We start from the raw sequence: 18,200 nt of genomic DNA, 5'->3' as shown, positions 1-18,200 counted from the left end.
CTCATTAAAGCCTCGGTTCAAATATGGACAAAAGAACTGAATTTCAGGAGATGAGGTGTCGTCAAGACAGCATTTGATGCGAGTGTAGTATCAAGGAACCTTAGCAAAGATTGATATCAATAGGGACCAGGGTGAAATCTCTCCACTAGTTGGAGTCATACCTAGCATAAAGGAAGATGGTTGTGATTCTTGGATGGCAATCATCTTAGGCCCAGGACATCACTGCAGGGGTTGCTCAGGGTAATGTCCTAGGCCCAACCATCTTCAGCTGCTTCAATGACCTTCCCTTGATCATAAAGTCAGAAGTGGGGATGTTCGCAGGTGACTGTAGTGTTCAATACCATTTACAATTCCTTGGGTATTTAAACAGTCTGTATCCATATGCAGTAAGACCTGGGCAACATTCAGGCTTGGGCTAAGTGGCAAGTAACATTCATGCCACACAAGTGCCCGGCAATGACTATCCCCCAAAAAAACAGAATCTAACCATCTCCCCTTGACATTCCCATCACTGAATCCCCCAATATCAAAATCCTGAGTGTTACTATTGATCAAAAACTTAACTGGACCAGCCATATAAATACTGTGGCTACAAGAGAAGGTCAGAGGCTGGGATTTCTGCAGTGAGAAACTCAATTCCTGACACCCCAAAGTCTTTCCCACCATGTACAAGGCATTGGTCAGAAGTGTGATGGAAAACTCTCCACTTGTCTGGATGAGTGTAGCTCCAACACTCAAGAAGCTCAACACTATCCAGGACAAAGCAGCCCACTTGATTGGAACCCCATCCACCAAATTAAAAAGTCACTCCCTCCACCACTGGCATGAAGTGGCAGCAGTGTGTCCCATTTACAATCTGCATTGCAGCAACTCACCAAGGCTTCTTCAACAGCACCTTCCAAAACAGTAACCACTATTACTCAAAGGAACGAGGGCAGCAGACACATGGGAACACCATCACCTGCAAGTTTCTCTCCAAGTCACACACCATCCTAACTTGGAACTATATCACCACTCCTTCATTGTCACTAGGTCAAAATATCAGAACACACTCTCTTCACCACATGAACTGTGGCGGCGGTTCAAGAATGCGGCTCACCACAAACTTTTCAAGGGTGATTAGCAATGGATAATAAATGGACTTGCCAGCGAAGCTCAGGTGCCACGAATGAATAAAAATAACCTGCTGCCATTGCCATTCCCCAGCACAAACATCCCTCACTGCAAACAAATTGAAGATGTTTAAAAAAAAACAGTATTCAAGCTACAGTTCATTAAGAATCGTGTTAAATTTATTTATGTAATACATTGTAGAAAGCCATTCTTAAAGCTACATCTGTACAACCCATCTTACCACTGAGAGCACATCTCAGTATATACATCTGTTTCGAGCATGTCCCCATGAAGTTGCTTGCTTTTTTCACTGGGGTATGCAAGCCACAGGGACATAACTAATACAGTTACATTCAGAAAAAGAATCAAAGATTAACATGGATAAAAGATCCCAAGTAAACAACGCTGAGATTGGTACACAAAACACAGGCACAAGAAACCAGACATTTCCTTTATCCTGTAGCTCACAGACACTGTACAGCATCAAAGAAGATTCAGTTTAACAGCAGCTCTCTTGCAAAGAAAAAAAATGTTCTGTTGTGTTACCTGGAATAATCAACATTAACACTACAATTTTACTGCATAGTAAGCCTGCTTTTTCTCATCTTTGCCCTATTTCACCCCTCCCACCCACCCACCTCAAAAAAGAAATACCAAACCAGCATGGTATCCGCTCACCTGCGAAGCAGTTTAAACCAACCAAGACAGAAGCACCCAACACCCCTCCCCACTGATTGCAGCACAAATATGTTAAAGCATGTCACAATTTAAGAAGGACTTCATAATCTGCACAAAATCACAAGATTACAGTACAACCTGCTAACAAACTACATGATAAATAGCAATTGGGTAGGAGACAAATATCATCATGCACTAAATACAGAGAAATCCTAACAATTCACAAAAAACATTCATTAATAATCATGTAGTGAAACAGTTAAAATGCTCATCAAGAATACATTTGTGTTTGTTTCTTAATTTTCGCTTCTTCCAGTTCAGGCATCTACTTGTGTTACAGCACAGCTGTTCAAAAAAGGCGAGAATGAGCAGAATAATGGTACACGGAGTGTCTCGGGCAAACTGAACACCACACAGTAGAAGCTTTCATATGCTGTCCAGCTCGGGAGATTATACTACTGTTTAGAACAGATGCGTAAGCACGCTTTAGTTTTGCATCTGTTCAAAGAACTTGTACGTTGGATTCTCGTAGCCATTTTGTTGCATCTTTGAGAGATGGCGTTCCTCTGGAGTTACAGCGGCATCGACCTGTTGATAAGAGGCAAGGAATAATACAACTTTGCTGATATTTAAAAAAAGATTGCATAATGCATCTCACAGCCTTGAAGAACTGCAATGCACCAAGTTCTGGTCTGTGCTATTTGCTTATCGTCTCTTGGCTTACTTTCTACGCATTCATCATAAACTGCATAAGCAGTTAGTAACACATATAAAAGGAACTGCAGCATAGTAATTTTTAAGTTTTATGTTCAACATATTGAACAGATTCTAACCCCACTCTCTTCCCATTTGTCAGTTCACACCTCCTTTTCTGAAGTCACTGACTGGTCCTGGGGTACGGTTCCATGTGCTATCCGGTAAACCTGCCCTAAATGGTCATGCCCCTACACGTGAGGCTCGAGCGAATGCCAGTGGGCAATGTGATCATGAAAGACATCATAACCGAGCCAACCTGTCCTGAAGACCAGGGGCTTGCACTCCCAACAGTGATCACAGGACAATTATCTGATTATTTCTTGCCTCACTAGCCAAAGGAATTGTATTCCAGTCCAGTTAATTTGTTCAGCATGATTACCTGCAAGGTGCACTTTCTATGCATGCCCATGTATGTTAGGAAGCCTGAAAATTGCTTTGGAGCAGCACCTACATTAACATAGCCTTAATTGTTAGCAACAATCAGGAATTAAACCTCAATCTTATATCCTGGTTTTAGAAACTGCGTCACAGGCAGCAGTGATAGGGGATTCATTGGTTAGGGGAACACACAGGTGTTCCCGTGGCCGTAGACGTGACTCCAGGATGGTAGGTTGGCTCCCTGGTGCCAGGGTCAAGGATGTCGCAGAGCGGCCACAGGACATTCTTCTGGGGGAGGGTGGTCAGCCAGAGATTGTGGTCCACATTGGTACCAATGACTTAGGTAGGAAGGGGGATGTGGTCCTGCAATCCGAATTTAGGGGGCTAGGTAGAAAATTAGCAAGCAGGACCTCAAATGTAGTAATCTCCAGATTACTCACAATGCCACATGCCAGTGAGTAGGAATGAAATAGGAGGATAGGGCAGATGAATGCATGGCTAGAAAGATGGTGCAGGAGGGAGGGCTTTAGGTTCCTGGAACTGACTCTGGGGGAGATGGCACCTGTACAAGCCAGTCGGGTTGCACCTGAACAGAGTTGGGGCTGAGTTCCATGCAGGGCGTTATATTAGTGCTGAGAGGGTTTTAAACTAACTCAGCCGGGGTGTGGGAACCTAGAAAAAATACTAGAGAGGAATAGCAGGATGCACAAAATACTGGGAGGGAAAGACAGCACTAGTATAGAGATTAGTAAATTAAAAGGTAAAGTCAGAGTAGAGGAGAAAGTAACAAAATCTAAATCAGGGTTATATATGCATGTATGTGAATGCATGGAGTATAGTAAATAAGATTGGGGAGCTACAGGCGCAGATTGCCATGTGGAAATATGGTGTTGTGGCGGTAAGAGAGACCTGGCTCAAGGAAGGGCAGAGCTGGATATTAAATATTCCCGGGTACAAGGTGTTCAGAAGAGATAGGAAAAGAAGGAAAGGAGGAGGGGTGGTGGTATTGGTTAAGGAGAGCATTGCAGTGCTGGAGAAAGAGGATGAGCGTCAATTTGGCTAAAGCTAAGGAACAAAAAGGGTGTAATTACATTGCTCGGTGTAATCTATAGACCACCAACTAATGAGAAGGACGTAGAAGGACAAATCTGCAGGGAAATTACAGAGATACACAAGCATTAAAGAGTAGTTATAATGGGGGGAGTTTAATTACCTGAACATAGACTGGGACAGTGCTATTGTAAAGGGCGGAGGGGGGCAGATGTTCCTAGATTGTGTTCAGGGGAATTTTTGTACAACAGTATGTGTCCAATCCAACAAGAAAAGGCACACTTGTTGGACCTGGTTCTTGGAAATGAGGTGGGCCAAGTAATTCAAGTGTCAGTGGGGGAACATTTAGGAGACAATGATCATTGTATTGTACGTTTTAGGGTGATGATAGAAAAGGACAACAGGAAATCCTGAGTAAGAATAATTAACTGGATGAGAACCGACTTCTATGGGGAAAGAACGGAGCTGGGCCAAATAGACTGGAAGGGAAGACTGGCAGGAAAAAGTGTAGCTGAGTAATGGGCTACCTTCAAAAAAGAATTGGTTTAGGCATAGTCAAGGTATAAACCACTGAAAGGGAAAGGTAGGGCAAACAAATCCACAGCTCCCTGGATGAAAAAGGAGATAGAAATTAAGATAAAGAAGAAAACGCATGCTTATGACAGATGTCAGGTAGAAAATACAATTGAGAACCAAGAGGGATTGTTATGATCCCCAGCTGAGATTATCCCTGGACAAGCCTGATCCCAGGCTGGAACTTTTGTTTGTTTTTTTAAATACGTGGAGAATAGCTACTGAACAGTTACAGGAGTCAGGTTACAAAAGAATAAAACATTTATTCAACAAGAAAAGACGAACTATATTACATTACTCCTTCACCCACAACTATACCTTTACAGATATATACAGGTCTGTAAGGATAGCACAAGTCACAAAAGCTATCTTTATAAACCTATGGCATCCAGTGGTTAGACACACCACACCCTGACCTCAAGTGACAGATGCCATCTCAACAAGATACTATGGATCTCTCCCCAACTCCCCCCCAGATACTTGTCACACCGTGAGCCAACCAGTCTCACTGAATTTTGCCCCTCACACAAGGGTTTCCAATCTCCAAGACCTCGCCTTGGAATCTTATCCCAAACCGACGCTTTCTCTTAGACATCTTTCACAAGGGTTCACCTCCAGGGTTTTGAACTCTCCTTCTGATGTCCCTCTTCCCTGGGTCACCATATGCATTCAAGCTGTCTTCCATGCACTCTCTCTCACCAATTCAGCTGTAACAGTACACCACTGCTTCACATACCCATAGCAAAGAATTACAGACTCTCAGTTGTCCCTTTGAACCTTCTTGCAAGCTGTTCTCACTTTAAATCTGAAGCTTGGAGCCTTTCTCTCTGTCCCTCACTCTTAACTTCACTGAACAGGACCTTTTCCCAGGTTCCTGTCCTTCCTTTTGACTACAAGTTCTGCTTTGGACTTTTCCCTCTTCCACTCTTCTGGATTTTTAGGGTTTTTCTTTAGTTTGGGACCTTCTTGTTCTTTTGGGAAATTTGCAGTTCCCTTTCCCAGTGTTCAGTCTCTCTGGGGTCCTGGCTTCAACTGAATTTAAAACTGCTGTTTCTTTAGTTCTGTGTGTATGTCTGTGGGAGGAACCTGCCTATCTGCCTTCCCTGTTGCGAGGCAACTGCATTATTCTTTCTACTCGTGTTTACTTTTACTTTATAGGGGCGTTAACTTCTCATTAGAACAACAAGCAGCCTTTTAAAGTGAAACTAAAACTCCATTTGACCTTTCTTAACATACACATACAGAAATACAAATCAAACTTAAACTTCAAAGCTAAAACTCATTCCTAACACCCGCAAATACAAATATAACTTAGTTAAACTATCTCTATTTCCTAACAGAATGCAGAAGGTTCAGAGGGCAGGTGAAAAAGCATATTAGAGAAGCAAGGAGTGATTATGAGAAAAAACTGGCAGCCAACATAAAGGGTAATCCCAAAGTCTTCTATAGACATATAAATAGTAAAAAGGTGGTAAAATGAGGAGTAGGGCTGATTAGGGGCCTAAAAATGAATTTACACATGGACAAAAGGGCCATGGTTGAGGTATTAAATGAATACTTTGCATTTGTCTTTACCAAGGAGGTAGAAGCTACCCAGGCCATGGTGACAGACAAGGAAACTCTGTCACTAGAAGGGTTCAAAATTGACAAGAAGAAAGTGTTGAATAGGCTATTGGTACTTAAAGTTGACAAGGCACCAGGGCTGGATGAGATGCATCCAAGGATATTGTAGAAAGTGAGAACAGAAATTACAGGGGCACTGGCCATAATTTTTCAGTCATCCCTAGACTCAGGGGTGGTGTCAGAGGTCTGGAGAATTGCAAACATTACGCCCTTGTTCAAAAAAGGCTGCAAGTATAAGCCCAACAATTATAGACCAGTCAGTTTAACTTCAGTGGTGGGCAAGATTCTAGAAACAATTATTTGGGATAGAATTTCAGTCACATGGAAACATATGGGTTGATAAGGAAGTGTCAGCACGGATTTCTAAAGGGGAAATCGTGTTTAACTAACTTGCTGGAGATTTTTGAAGAGGTAACAGAAAAGGTCGATGAGGGTAATGCTGTTGGTGTGGTGTACATGGACTTTCAAAAGGCATTTGATGCAGTGCCACACAACAGACTTGTGCGAAAAGCTATTGCTCATGGAATAAAACGGACAGTAGCAACACGCATACAAAATTGGCTGAAAAATAGGAAGCAGAGAGCAATGGCCAGTGGATATTTTTCGGGCTAGAGGAAGGTTTGTAGTGGAGTTCCCCAGGGGTGGGTATTGGGTCCCTTGCTTTTCCTGATATATATTAATGATCTAGATCTTGGTGTGCAGGCATCAATTTCAAAGTTTGCAGATGATATGAAGCTTCGGAATGTTGTGAACTGCGAGGACAGTGTAGAACTTCAAAAGGACATAGACAAGTTGGTGGAGTGGGCAGGTAGGTGGCAGATGAAGTTCAATGTGTAGAAGTGTGAGGTGAAGCATTTTGGTAGGAAGAACATGGACAGGCAATATAAAATAAGGGGTGAAATTTTGAAGGGGTGCAGGAGCAGAAAGACTTGGGTGTATATGTGCTTAGATCATTGAAGGTGGCAGGACAGGTGGAGAGAGCACTTAATAAAGCATATAGTATCCTGGGCTTTATTAATAGTGGCATAGAGTACAAGAGCGGGAGCGGTGGGGGAGGGGGGGTTATGCTGAATTCATATAAGACATTTGTTAGGCCTCAGTTGGAATACTGTGTACAGCTCTAGGCACCACATTATAGGTAGGATGTAAACACATTGGAGAGAGTGCAGAAGAGGTTTACAGGTTCTAGCGATTGGAAACTTGAGCTATGAGGATAATTGGAGAGGTTGGGACTGTTCTCCTTGGAGAAAAGAAGGCTAAGAGGAGATTTGAGAGAGATGCCCAAGATCAAGAGGGGGCTGGACAAAGCAGATAGGGAGAAGCTGTTCCTGCTCATAATAGGATCAAGAATGAGAGGGCACAGATTTAAAGTGATTTGCAAAAGAAGCAAATGTGACAGGAAAAAAAACTTTTTCATATAACGAGTGGTTCGGGTCTGGAATGCACTGCCTGGAAGTGTGGTGGAGGCAGTTTCAATCGAGGGATTCAAGAGGGCATTACACGATTATTTGAATAGGAACAATGTGCAAGGGTGCGAGGAAAAGGCAGGGTAATGGCACAAGGTCATAATGCTCATTTGGGGAGCCGGTGAAGACACCATGGGCCGAATGGCCTCCTTCTGTGCCGTTAAAATTCTGAGATTCTGTGATTTCAGTAGGTTTGAGAGTGGAATTTTCCAGTTTCAAAGGACATTACTGAAGGCAGTTAAAGCCAGGTACACAAGGTCACACAAGTCAAGAATAAAAAGGCGACTATAAAAAGAACAAGAGCAAAAAGACTTGCATTTATATAGCACCTTTCAATACTACAGGATGTTTTACAGCCTATGAATTGCATTATGAAGTGTAGTCACTGTTGTAATGTAGCAAATGTGAGAGCCAATTTACACACAGTAAAATCCCACATGCAGCAACGTGATAACGACTAGTTCTGATATTTCCAGTTGTGGGTGAGGGATAAATATTGGCTAGGACACCAGGGGGAATGCCTCTTCAAAATAGTGCACTGGGATATTTTGCATTTACCTGAGGGGTTGTTGCTATAAGGATTCATCTGAAGGGCAGCTTCTCAGACAGTGCAGTACTCCCTCAGTATTACACTGGGCTATCAGTCTGGGTTATGTGCTCAAGTCTCTGGAACTGAATTTAAACCCATGACCCTCTGACTCAGAGGTGAGAGTGCTACCCATTGAGCCATGGTTGATGAAGAAAGGACAAATAAAACACATGAACTGATGCTCCTTGGTGCAAATTAATACTTCCAACCTTATAATGGTTTAATCCAAGGTAAGAAATAGCAATTGCATTCAAATACTTGGCCATTACTGGACATTGAACCCAAGTCTTTATGGAGTTATATTCCAGTTTTCTTAAAGGAAAGGTTTGCGCCCTCCAAGGGTTACCCAGTAACAGAATGCCAACATGGTCCTTTCCCAATTGCTTGAGCATGCCTCAATAATAAGCAGTTTTCATGGAGACATCTGTGGGCTTGACAATAATTTAAAAAGACAACTTTAAGACATTGACACAGAGGATTTGGGTAAATATGGAAAAGCATTTCAGTGTTTGCTAGATTAAAGAGTATAAATTGTACTGTGCATTGTTGGTGGCTTTTTTGGGAATGAACAGGAAATGCAAAAAAAAAGCAATTTAATTTCTCTGAGAAGACTCAAATGCAATATAAAAGTGCGAAAACAATGTCACTGTGGGAACCTGGTGCTGTTTTGCAATCCGCTCTGCGAGATTTCACTATACTCCAGTCATCGGGGCTGTTCTAACTTATTTGAGAAAACCTAGCACTGCTATGTATGGGGTTAGAGCGCTGAACTTTCTAATTGATCCATCTCATCTGTATTCATATATTCATGCTTTCTACGCTGTGTCCAATGCTGTCTTTTAATAATGTGATAATGTATTGCCTTATCTGGCACTTAGCCAAGTAGCAAGATAATAGGTTCAATCCTTACTCTGAGCACAGATGGTTGATCTCAGTTGGGGGAGACAGTAGTGTGGAGGTAGGGGGAGGGGTGTTGGCGGGGAGGAGGTGGTACCAGAACTTACCTGAGGGCCAGAACTTTACATTCCACAGGCGGGCGTGTGCCTGACCCGAACGGACGCGAAATAACGCGAGATGACGTCAGGCGAGCGCCCCGACATCAATGCACACTCAAGCGATATTTCGCTCGGCAGGTGTGTGCAGCAGTCAGAAGTATGCCCAACGACAATTAAGTTGGCAATTAAGCCCATTAATGATGCAATAAACAGCGATTTTACGTGGCCCATCTGCATTCATAGTTGGTGGACTGGCCATTCTCCCAGGGGGCATTCACATTTTTGCTCAAACCTTGATCCAGCGCGGGATGAAATCTCCATGAGATTTTCCAAAAGAGTGGGTGCTGTTTTTATTAAATGAGGTATGCTTTCAGGTGCTTGATTGTGCTGCATGGACATGGTTTGCAGCATTTTTGTCATGTCCTTTAGTCTCTGGAGGTTTGCAGCTCCTTGGGGCAGCTGTCTGCCTTCAGGCAGCTTTCTCGAAGCGCTCACCCGCACCCTCGGTTACGTCGGTATTTGCCCTCTTCCTGCCCCCACCCTGGCAGCGGTGAGCATTTCAGTGTGCGTTTCACGCTGCCTAGTCGTTAATTGGCCAGCCAGTGTGAAATCGTGGCTGGGGACTGGTTGCAGCCAGTGGCCCATTTCCTGTCTGCTCCCAGGCCCGCCAATTATGCACACTGGATGACCGAAAAATTCAGGTCTAGGATTCTAGACTCGAGTGGGGAAAACAGCTGGCGCGCAAGCCTGGATTCCTGTAACACACCTACTTTCCAACTTGTGATAACTTGTGTGGCGCATAAACCTGTTGGGGTGAATGGCCTTTTTCTGTGCTGTAAACTCGATGTAACTTCGTGAAAGCATGTTTATGTGAGAATCATAGGCTGTAACAAAGTTGGATAGCTTGCAAACTCATCTCAGAAATTATGTAAAGCACTAGACAGTATATAGCATATGAAACTGTATCACAGCAAAGAATCGGGAGGGTGCAAACTTGGAATACCAAAAGATTGACAAAGCTAGTCTATTTGGCTACTTTCAGGGACCAATGTTTAGTAAATTGTTGAGTCAAATTCACATTACTCTCACAGCCTGATGTCTGCAGTAAAACAACACCCACCATTAAGGCTCACGCATGAATGGGCCAAGTGACTGGGAGAGTGACATCCTGCAACTAATTCTTACACTTACCACTACCAGTGCTATTTGCTATCCTCAGGCAGCAGTTTTACATTGAACGCCTTTTGGGGGGAGTGACAATGCTAGTTCCTGAGCTGATCTGAGTAATAAGAATTCGCTTGGCAGAACAAATCATTTGTACAATGTGAATAATGTCTACTTGGGCAGAGAACAGTAGAGAAAGTGATTGCTCAGCAATAAATCAAAAAATTCAGGCAAGGGAGAACATTGGAAAAGGGGGGAAAAATACAATGCAAAAACGGAGCATTTTTACCAACAGGATACAAAGAGATCGATCTTCGGCAGATTGTTTGGGTTTAAGCAGTTGGTAAATAATTACCTACCTCAACAACCCCATGATGGATAGATGTATACTGCTTCTTTTTCAGCATCACCAGGGTGATCACAATCACTGTTGCTATGACAACACCTCCAACCATGAGACCAATAATAGCTCCTTTATTTGATCCAACATCCTCTGGGAAAAACACCTATAAAGAAGAATTACACATAGATATAACCCAAACGCAACACTTCCTGCACAACATTCAGGAGACAGTGCATTACAAAATGCTTGTGCCCAGAGAGAGCTATGCATTCACTTTATCGCAGGGATAGAAATTTATAATCCCAATACGTGTCATCTTTGCATTGAAAACGCAGACATTTATATCATTAGCAAAACAGCTGCTCTTTTCTATGTTGCATTAAGTCTCAACCATGCAAGATAATCTTTTGAGGCCTGTTGTGATATTTCACAAAACCACAAGATTGCAGACTGAGTTTATTTGAAAAGTGCATCTGCAGATCGGAATGTCTAACATACTGCCGAGGAATTCAATAACTGTGCAAACAAACAGAGGTATATTTTTAAAATGGAAACTATTCTCATTACACATCCTACTCTGGCTGGCTGCAATTTTCAAAAGGACACACGCGCACACACAGGCAGGGAGACATGCGTGCATAGGGACAGGCGGCAGGGGCGGGCGCGGGGACATGGCCAGGACAGGCACAGGGGCAGAGAGGCAGCTGGGGTGGGCACGGGGACAGGGAGGTGGCCGAGGTGGGCAAGGGGAACATGGAGGCGTGCGGTGACAGAGGCTTACTACGGCCGAGGCGTGCAAAGACCGAGGCACGGAATCACTGATTTTTAATGACACAGGAGGCCATTCGGCCCATGGTGTCTGCACCGGCTCTCCAAATGAGCATTATAGTGCCACTGCCCCTGCATTTTCCCCGTACCCGCGCTTCCAGGCAGTGCATTCGAGACAGGAACCACTTGCGTGAAAAACTTTATTTTCATGTCACATTTGCTTCTTTTGCAAATCACTTTAAATCTGTGCCCTCTTGTTTTTGATCCTTTTACGAGCAGGAACAGCTTCTCCCTATCTACTCTGTGATCCCCTCATGATTTTGAACCATCACTATCAAATCTCCTCTTAGCCGCCTTCTCTCCAAGGAGAACAGTCCCAACCTCTCAAATCTACCCTCATAGCTGAAGTTTCTCATCCGTGGAACCTGTAAATCTCTTCTGCACTCTCTCCAAAGTGTTCACACCTACCTATAATGTGGCGCCTGGAGCTGTACACAGTCTTCCAACTGAGGCCTAACAAGTGTCTTATATGAATTCAGCATAACCCCCCCCACCCCTGTACTCTATGCCGCTATTAATAAAGCCCAGGATACTATATGCTTTATTAAGTGCTCTCTCCACCTGTCCTGCCACCTTCAATGATCTAAGCACATATACACCCAAGTCTTTCTGCTCCTGCACCCCTTCAAAATTTCACCCCTTATTTTATATTGTCTGTCCATGTTCTTCCTACCAAAATGCTTCACCTCACACTTCTACACATTGAACTTCATCTGCCACCTACCTGCCCACTCCACCAACTTGTCTACGTCCTTTTGAAGTTCTACACTGTCCTCGCAGTTCACAACATTCCAAAGCTTCATATCATCCGCAAACTCTGAAATTGTCCCCTGCACATCAAGATCTAGATCATTAATATGTATCAGGAAAAACAAGGGACCCAATACCCACCCCTGGGGAACTCCACTACAAATCTTCCTCCAGCCCGAAAAATATCCATTGACCATTATTCTCGGCTTCCTATTTTTCAGCCAATTTTGTATGCGCGTTGATACTGTCCGTTTTATTCCATGAACAATAACTTTTCTCACAAATCTGTTGTGTGGCACTGTGTCAAATGCCTTTTGAAAGTCCATGCACAGCGCATCAACAGCATTACCCTCATTGTCCTTTTCTGTTACCTCGTCAAAAAACCCCAGCAAGCTAAACATGATTTCCCCTTTAGAAATCCATGCTGACTCTTTCTTATCAACCCATATGTTTCCATGTGACCACTAATTCTATCCCAAATAATTGTTTCTCAAATCTTGCCCATCACTGAAGTTAAACTGACTGGTTTGTAATTGCTGGGCTTATCCTTACAACCTTCAGTCCTCTAACACCACCCCAAAGTCTAGGGAAGACTGAAATATTATGGCCAGTGCCCCCGCAATTTCTACTCTCACTTCCTTCAATATCCTTGGAGGCATCTCATTTGGTACTGGTGCCTTGTCAACTTTAAGTACCAACAGTCTACTCAACACTACCTCCTTATCAATTTTGAACCCTTCTAGTGACAGAGTTTCCTTGTCTGTCACCATGGCCTGGGTAACATCTACCTCCTTGGTAAAGATGGATGCAAAGTATTCATTCAATATCTTAGCCATGGCTCCTTCGTCCATGTGTAAATTCCCTTTTAAGTCCCAAATTAGCCCTACTCCTCCTTTTACCACCTTTTTACTATTTATATGTCTATGGAAGACTTTGGGATTCCCCTTTATGTTGGCTGCCAGTCTTTTCTCATAATCCCTATTTGCTTCTCTAACATGCTTTTTCACCTCCCCCGTGAAGGTCTGTATTCCTCTTGGTTCTCAATTGTATTTTTCACCGGACACTTCTCATAAGTGCACTTTTTCTTCTTTATCTTAATTTAAAAATCCTTTTTTCATCCAGGGAGCTCTGGATTTGTTTGCCTTACCTTTCCCATTCCATGGAATATACCTTGGCTGTGCCCAAACCAATTATTTTTTGAAGGTAGCGTTATTGAAGTGTTAAGTTATTGACCAAATGTTTAAGGTACTTATGTCAACAATCCCTCTCCGCTACTTTAACAAAGATATTTAACATAACGCAGGTGGGGACGTGATACAAATACATTAAACAGTTTGTAGTTGAGTCGTGTTCCTTCATTCATTTATGGGACAAGGGCGTCGCTGGCCAGGCCAGCATTTATTTCCCATCCCTAATTGTTCTTGAGAAGGTGGTGGTGAGCTGCCTTCTTGAACCGCTGCAGTCCATGTGGCGTAGGTACACCCACAGTGCTGTTAGGGAGGGAGTTCCAGGATTTTGGACCCAGTGACAGTGAAGGAATGGCAGTATATTTCCAAGTCAGGATGGTGAGTGACTTGGAGGGGAACTTCCAGGTGGTGGTGGTCCCATCCAATTGCTGCCTTTATCTTTCTAGATGGTAGTGGTCGTGGGTTTGGAAGGTGCTGTCTAAGGAGCCTTGGTGAGTTCCCACAATGCATCTTGTAGATGGCACAAACTGCTGCTACTGTGCGTCGGTGGTGGAGGGAGTGAATGTTTGTGGATGTGGTGCCAATCAAGCAGGTTGCTTTGATCTGATGGTGTCAAGCTTCTTGAGTGTTGTTGGAGCTGCACTCTTCCAGGAGTTGGAGACTATTCCATCAAACTCCTGACTTGTGCATTTAGATGGTGGACAGGCTTTGGGGAGTCAGGAGGTGAGTTACTCACTGCAGGATTCCTAGGCTCTGACCTGCTCTTGTAGCCACAGTATTTATATGGCTAGTCCAGTTCAGTTTCTGGGCACTGGTAACCCCCGGAATTTTGATAGCGGCGATTCAGTGATGGTAATGCCATTGAACATCAAGGGGTGGTGGCTAGATTCTCTCTTGTTGGAGATTGTCATTGCCTGGCACTTGTGTGGCCTGCATGTTACTTGCCCCTTGTCAGCCCAAGCCTGGATATTGTCCAGGTCTTGCTAAATTTAGACATGGACTGCTTCAGTATCTGAGGAGTTGGGAATGGTGTTGAACATTGTGTAATCATCAGCGAACATCCCCACGTATGACCTTATGATGGAAGGAAGATCATTGATGGAGCAGCTGAAGATGGTTGGGCCTAGGACGCTACCCTGGGGAACTCCTGCAGTGATGTCCTGGAACTGAGATGATTGACCTCCAACAACTGCAACCATCTTCACTTGTGCTCGGTATGACTCCAACTCGGTTTCCCCCTCCAATTCCCATTGACTCCAATTTTGCTAGATGTCAAGGGCAGTCAGTCTCACCTCACCTCTGGAGTTCATCTCTTTTGTCCATGTTTGAACCAAGGCTCTAATGAAGTCAGGTACTGAGTGGCCCTGGTGGAACCTAAACTGAGCATCAGTGAGCAGGTTATTGCTAAGCAAGTGCCACTTGACAGCGCTGATGATGGCTCCTTCCTTTACTGATGATCCAGAGACGACTGATTGGGCGGTAATTGGCCAGGGTTGATTTGTCCTGCTTATTGTGTACAGGACATACCTGGGCAATTTTCCACATTGCCAGGTTGTCGTCGCTATACTGGTAGAGCTTGGCTTGGGGCGCAGCAAGTTCAGAAGCACAAGTCTTCATTACTATTGCCGGAATATTGTCAGGGCCCATAGCCTTTGCGGTACCCAGTGCCTTCAGCTGTTTCTTGATATCATGTGGAGCAAATCGAATTGGCTGAAGACTGGCATCTGTGATGCTGGGGACTTCCGGAGGAGGCCAAGATGGATCATTGACTCAGCACTTCTGGCTGAAGATTGTAGCTTGTAGCAAGTGCTTCAGCCTTATCTTTTGCACAATGTTTTGAGCTCCCCCATCATTGAGGAAAGGGATATTCGTGGAGCATCCTCTTCCAGTGAGTTGTTTAACTGTCCGCCACCGTTCACAACTAGATGGGGCAGGACTGCAGAGCTTAGATCTGATCCGTTGGTTGTGGAATTGCTTAGCTCCGTCTATCACTTGCTGCTTATGCCGTTTGGCATGCAAGTAGTCCTGTGACATTGCTTCACTAGGTTGACATCTCATTTTTACATGCCTGGTGCTGCTCCTGGCATGCCCTCCTGCCCTCTTCATTGAGCTAGGGCTGATTCCCTGGCTTGATGGTAACGGTAGAATGAGGTATGTGCCGGGCCATGAGATTAGATTATGGTTGACTACAATTTTGCTGCTGCTGATGGCCCACAGCACCTCATGGATGCCCAGTCTCGAGCTGCTAGATCTGTTCGAAATCTAAATCATTTGGCACGGTGGTAGTGCCACATAACACGATGGAGGGTATCCTCAATGTGAAGACGTGACTTAGTCTCCACAAGGACTGTGCGGTGGTCACCCCTACCGATACTGTCAGGGACAGATGCATTTGCAGCAGATGGGTTAGTGAGGATGAGGTCAAGTATGTTTTTCCCTCACCACCTGCCGCAGATCCCACTTAGCAGCTATGTTCTTTAGTACTCAGACAGCTCGGTCAGTAGTGGTACTTTCGTGCCACACTTGCTGATGAACACTGAAGTCCCCCACCCAGTGTACATTCGGGGCCCTTGCTACCCTCAGTGCTTCCTCCAAGTGCTGTTCAACATGGAGGAGCACTGGATTTATCAGCTGAGGGAGGGGGATGGGGGGGAGTCGCAGGGGTGCTGGTGGTACATGGTAATCAGCAGGAGGTTTCCTTGCTCTGATGTCATGAGACTTCATGAAGGCCGGAGTTGATGTTGAGGAATGAGATGTCAACTTGGTGATGCTACGTCACAGGACTACTTGCATTCCAAACAGCATAAGCAGGTGATAGACAGAGCTAAGCAGTTCCACTATCAATGGATCAGATCTAAGCTCTGCAGTCCTACCACATCTAGTTGTGAACAGTGGTGGACAGTTAAACAACTCACTGGAAGAGGAGGCTCCACAAATATCCCTGTCCTCAATGATGGGGAGCCAGGAACATCAGTGCAAAAGATAAGGTTGTGAAGCATTTGCTACAATCTTCAGCCAGAAGTGCCAAGTGGATGATCTATCTCGGCCTCCTCCGGAGGTCTCCAGCAAAGCCCTCACTATACCACTGTGTGGCCACCTCTGCTGGGTCTGTCCTGTCCTGTCTGTAAGATATGTTTCCATAAGTATGACTATGTCACCAGTCTGTGAGACAGCCCTCCCAATTTTGGCACAAGGCTCCCAGATTTTAGTAAGGAAGACTTTGCAGGGTTGACAGGGCTGATTTTGACATTGTCATTTCCAGTGCCTAGATATCAATGCCGGGTGGTCCACCGGTTTCATTCCTTTTAGACTTTTTCGTGGTTTGATACAACTGAGTGGCTTGCTAGGCCATTTCAGTCAACCACATTGTTATGGGTTTGGAGTCACATGTAGGCCAGATCAGGTAGGGACATCAGATTTCCGTCCCTAAAGGGCATTAGTGAACTAGATGTCATTAGACTTTTAATTCCAGATTTTTATTGAATTCAAATTTCGCCATCTGCCATGGTGGGATTCTAACCCAGGTGCCCAGAGCATTACCTTAGGTGACCGAGGCACGCTGAGACTGAGGCGCACAAACAGAGAGACAGAGAGAAACAGAGACATCACAGACGCACATCAGATTCCAATTATTCCTAACTGTGTCAAAGCAGTTAGTATACTCGGTTCCTAAAATAAAAGACATGTGATCATGCCTATTTTGGATTCACTGCAGAATTTGTCAGCCAGTTTAATTATTAAAATTAACACTGAGGTGCCCATTTTAACCTTTCGACTGCAGGGTTCCCATCTGGTTCCCATAAACAGCTTAGAAAAAAAACCTCGTTCTCCAAACTGGGACAGTTAAGCACTAATGTAAAAAGCAACAACTTGTTATATTTTAGGTATTAAAAATGTTTTCTTCTCCACCCCTGCAATTTTTGAAAACTAAACAGCACTGACACAAATGGGGGAAAAACATTTTTTTCCACAGGGTCATTACAAAAACTTGCATTTATATAGTGCCTTTATTATAGTAAAATGCCCCAAAACAGAACGCTTTTATGAAATCAGACAAAACTTGATCCCAAGCCACATGTGAAAATATTATGACAGATGACCAAAGCTTTAGTGAGTATCTTAAAAGGAGAGATAGAGTGGTAGAGGGGTTTCGGGAGGAAATTCCAGAACCTAGGGCCTTGACAGCTGAGGAACATAGGCCAATGGTGGATCAATGGAAATCAAAAATGCTCAAGAGACTAGAATTGGAGGAGGGGTGAGATAGGGCTGGAGAAGATTACAAAGAAGATTACAAAAAGAAGGGCGGGGCCATAGAGGAATTTGAAAAACTAAAGATGTAAAATTGAGGCATTGCTGAATCAGTAGCCAGTGTAGATTGAGTGTGGGGGTGAGGGGGGCTTGGTATGAGTTAGGAAATGGGCAGTATAGCTTTGGATGAGCTCAAAGTTCTTTGTTACCCCTTGGCTCGACTATTCCGACCCAATCCTGGCTAACCACCCATCTTCTACCCTCCATAAACTTGGGGATATCCAAAATTCTGCTGTCCGTGTCCCATCATGATTGAAGTCATATTCACCCGTCATTCCCGTTACTGCACAAGATAAGAGCTCATAGTTTTGGGCATGATAAATTAGCACGGAGAGAGGAATAGCTAACTAACAGGAAACAGGGCTGGGATAAACATGAGACTTTCAGATTGCCAAACTG

At 44.1% G+C, this 18,200-nt stretch overlaps 1 protein-coding gene across 4 annotated transcripts in view; it reads right to left on the bottom strand.

Annotated features, from left to right (window-relative positions):
• Nucleotides 1–1,270: 1,270 nt before the first annotated feature.
• The window catches only part of appa (amyloid beta (A4) precursor protein a), a 198,825-nt gene continuing 181,895 nt past the window's right edge, over nucleotides 1,271–18,200 (bottom strand). For all 4 annotated transcript variants that reach the window (XM_078560355.1, XM_078560353.1, XM_078560354.1 and 1 more), the window contains 2 exons: nucleotides 10,745–10,891; nucleotides 1,271–2,379 (listed from right to left, as the gene is read on the bottom strand). In XM_078560355.1, the coding sequence (XP_078416481.1) occupies nucleotides 2,278–2,379; nucleotides 10,745–10,891 (249 nt within the window). In that variant the 3' untranslated portion in view covers nucleotides 1,271–2,277. The remainder of the gene's footprint in view (nucleotides 2,380–10,744; nucleotides 10,892–18,200) is intronic.

Source organism: Cetorhinus maximus, chromosome 16 (genome assembly GCF_964194155.1).
Source record: "Cetorhinus maximus chromosome 16, sCetMax3.hap1.1, whole genome shotgun sequence".
Taxonomy (NCBI): Eukaryota; Metazoa; Chordata; class Chondrichthyes; order Lamniformes; family Cetorhinidae; genus Cetorhinus; species Cetorhinus maximus.
Note: the sequence above shows the minus strand (reverse complement) of the source record. Positions and strands in the feature narration are given on the sequence as shown.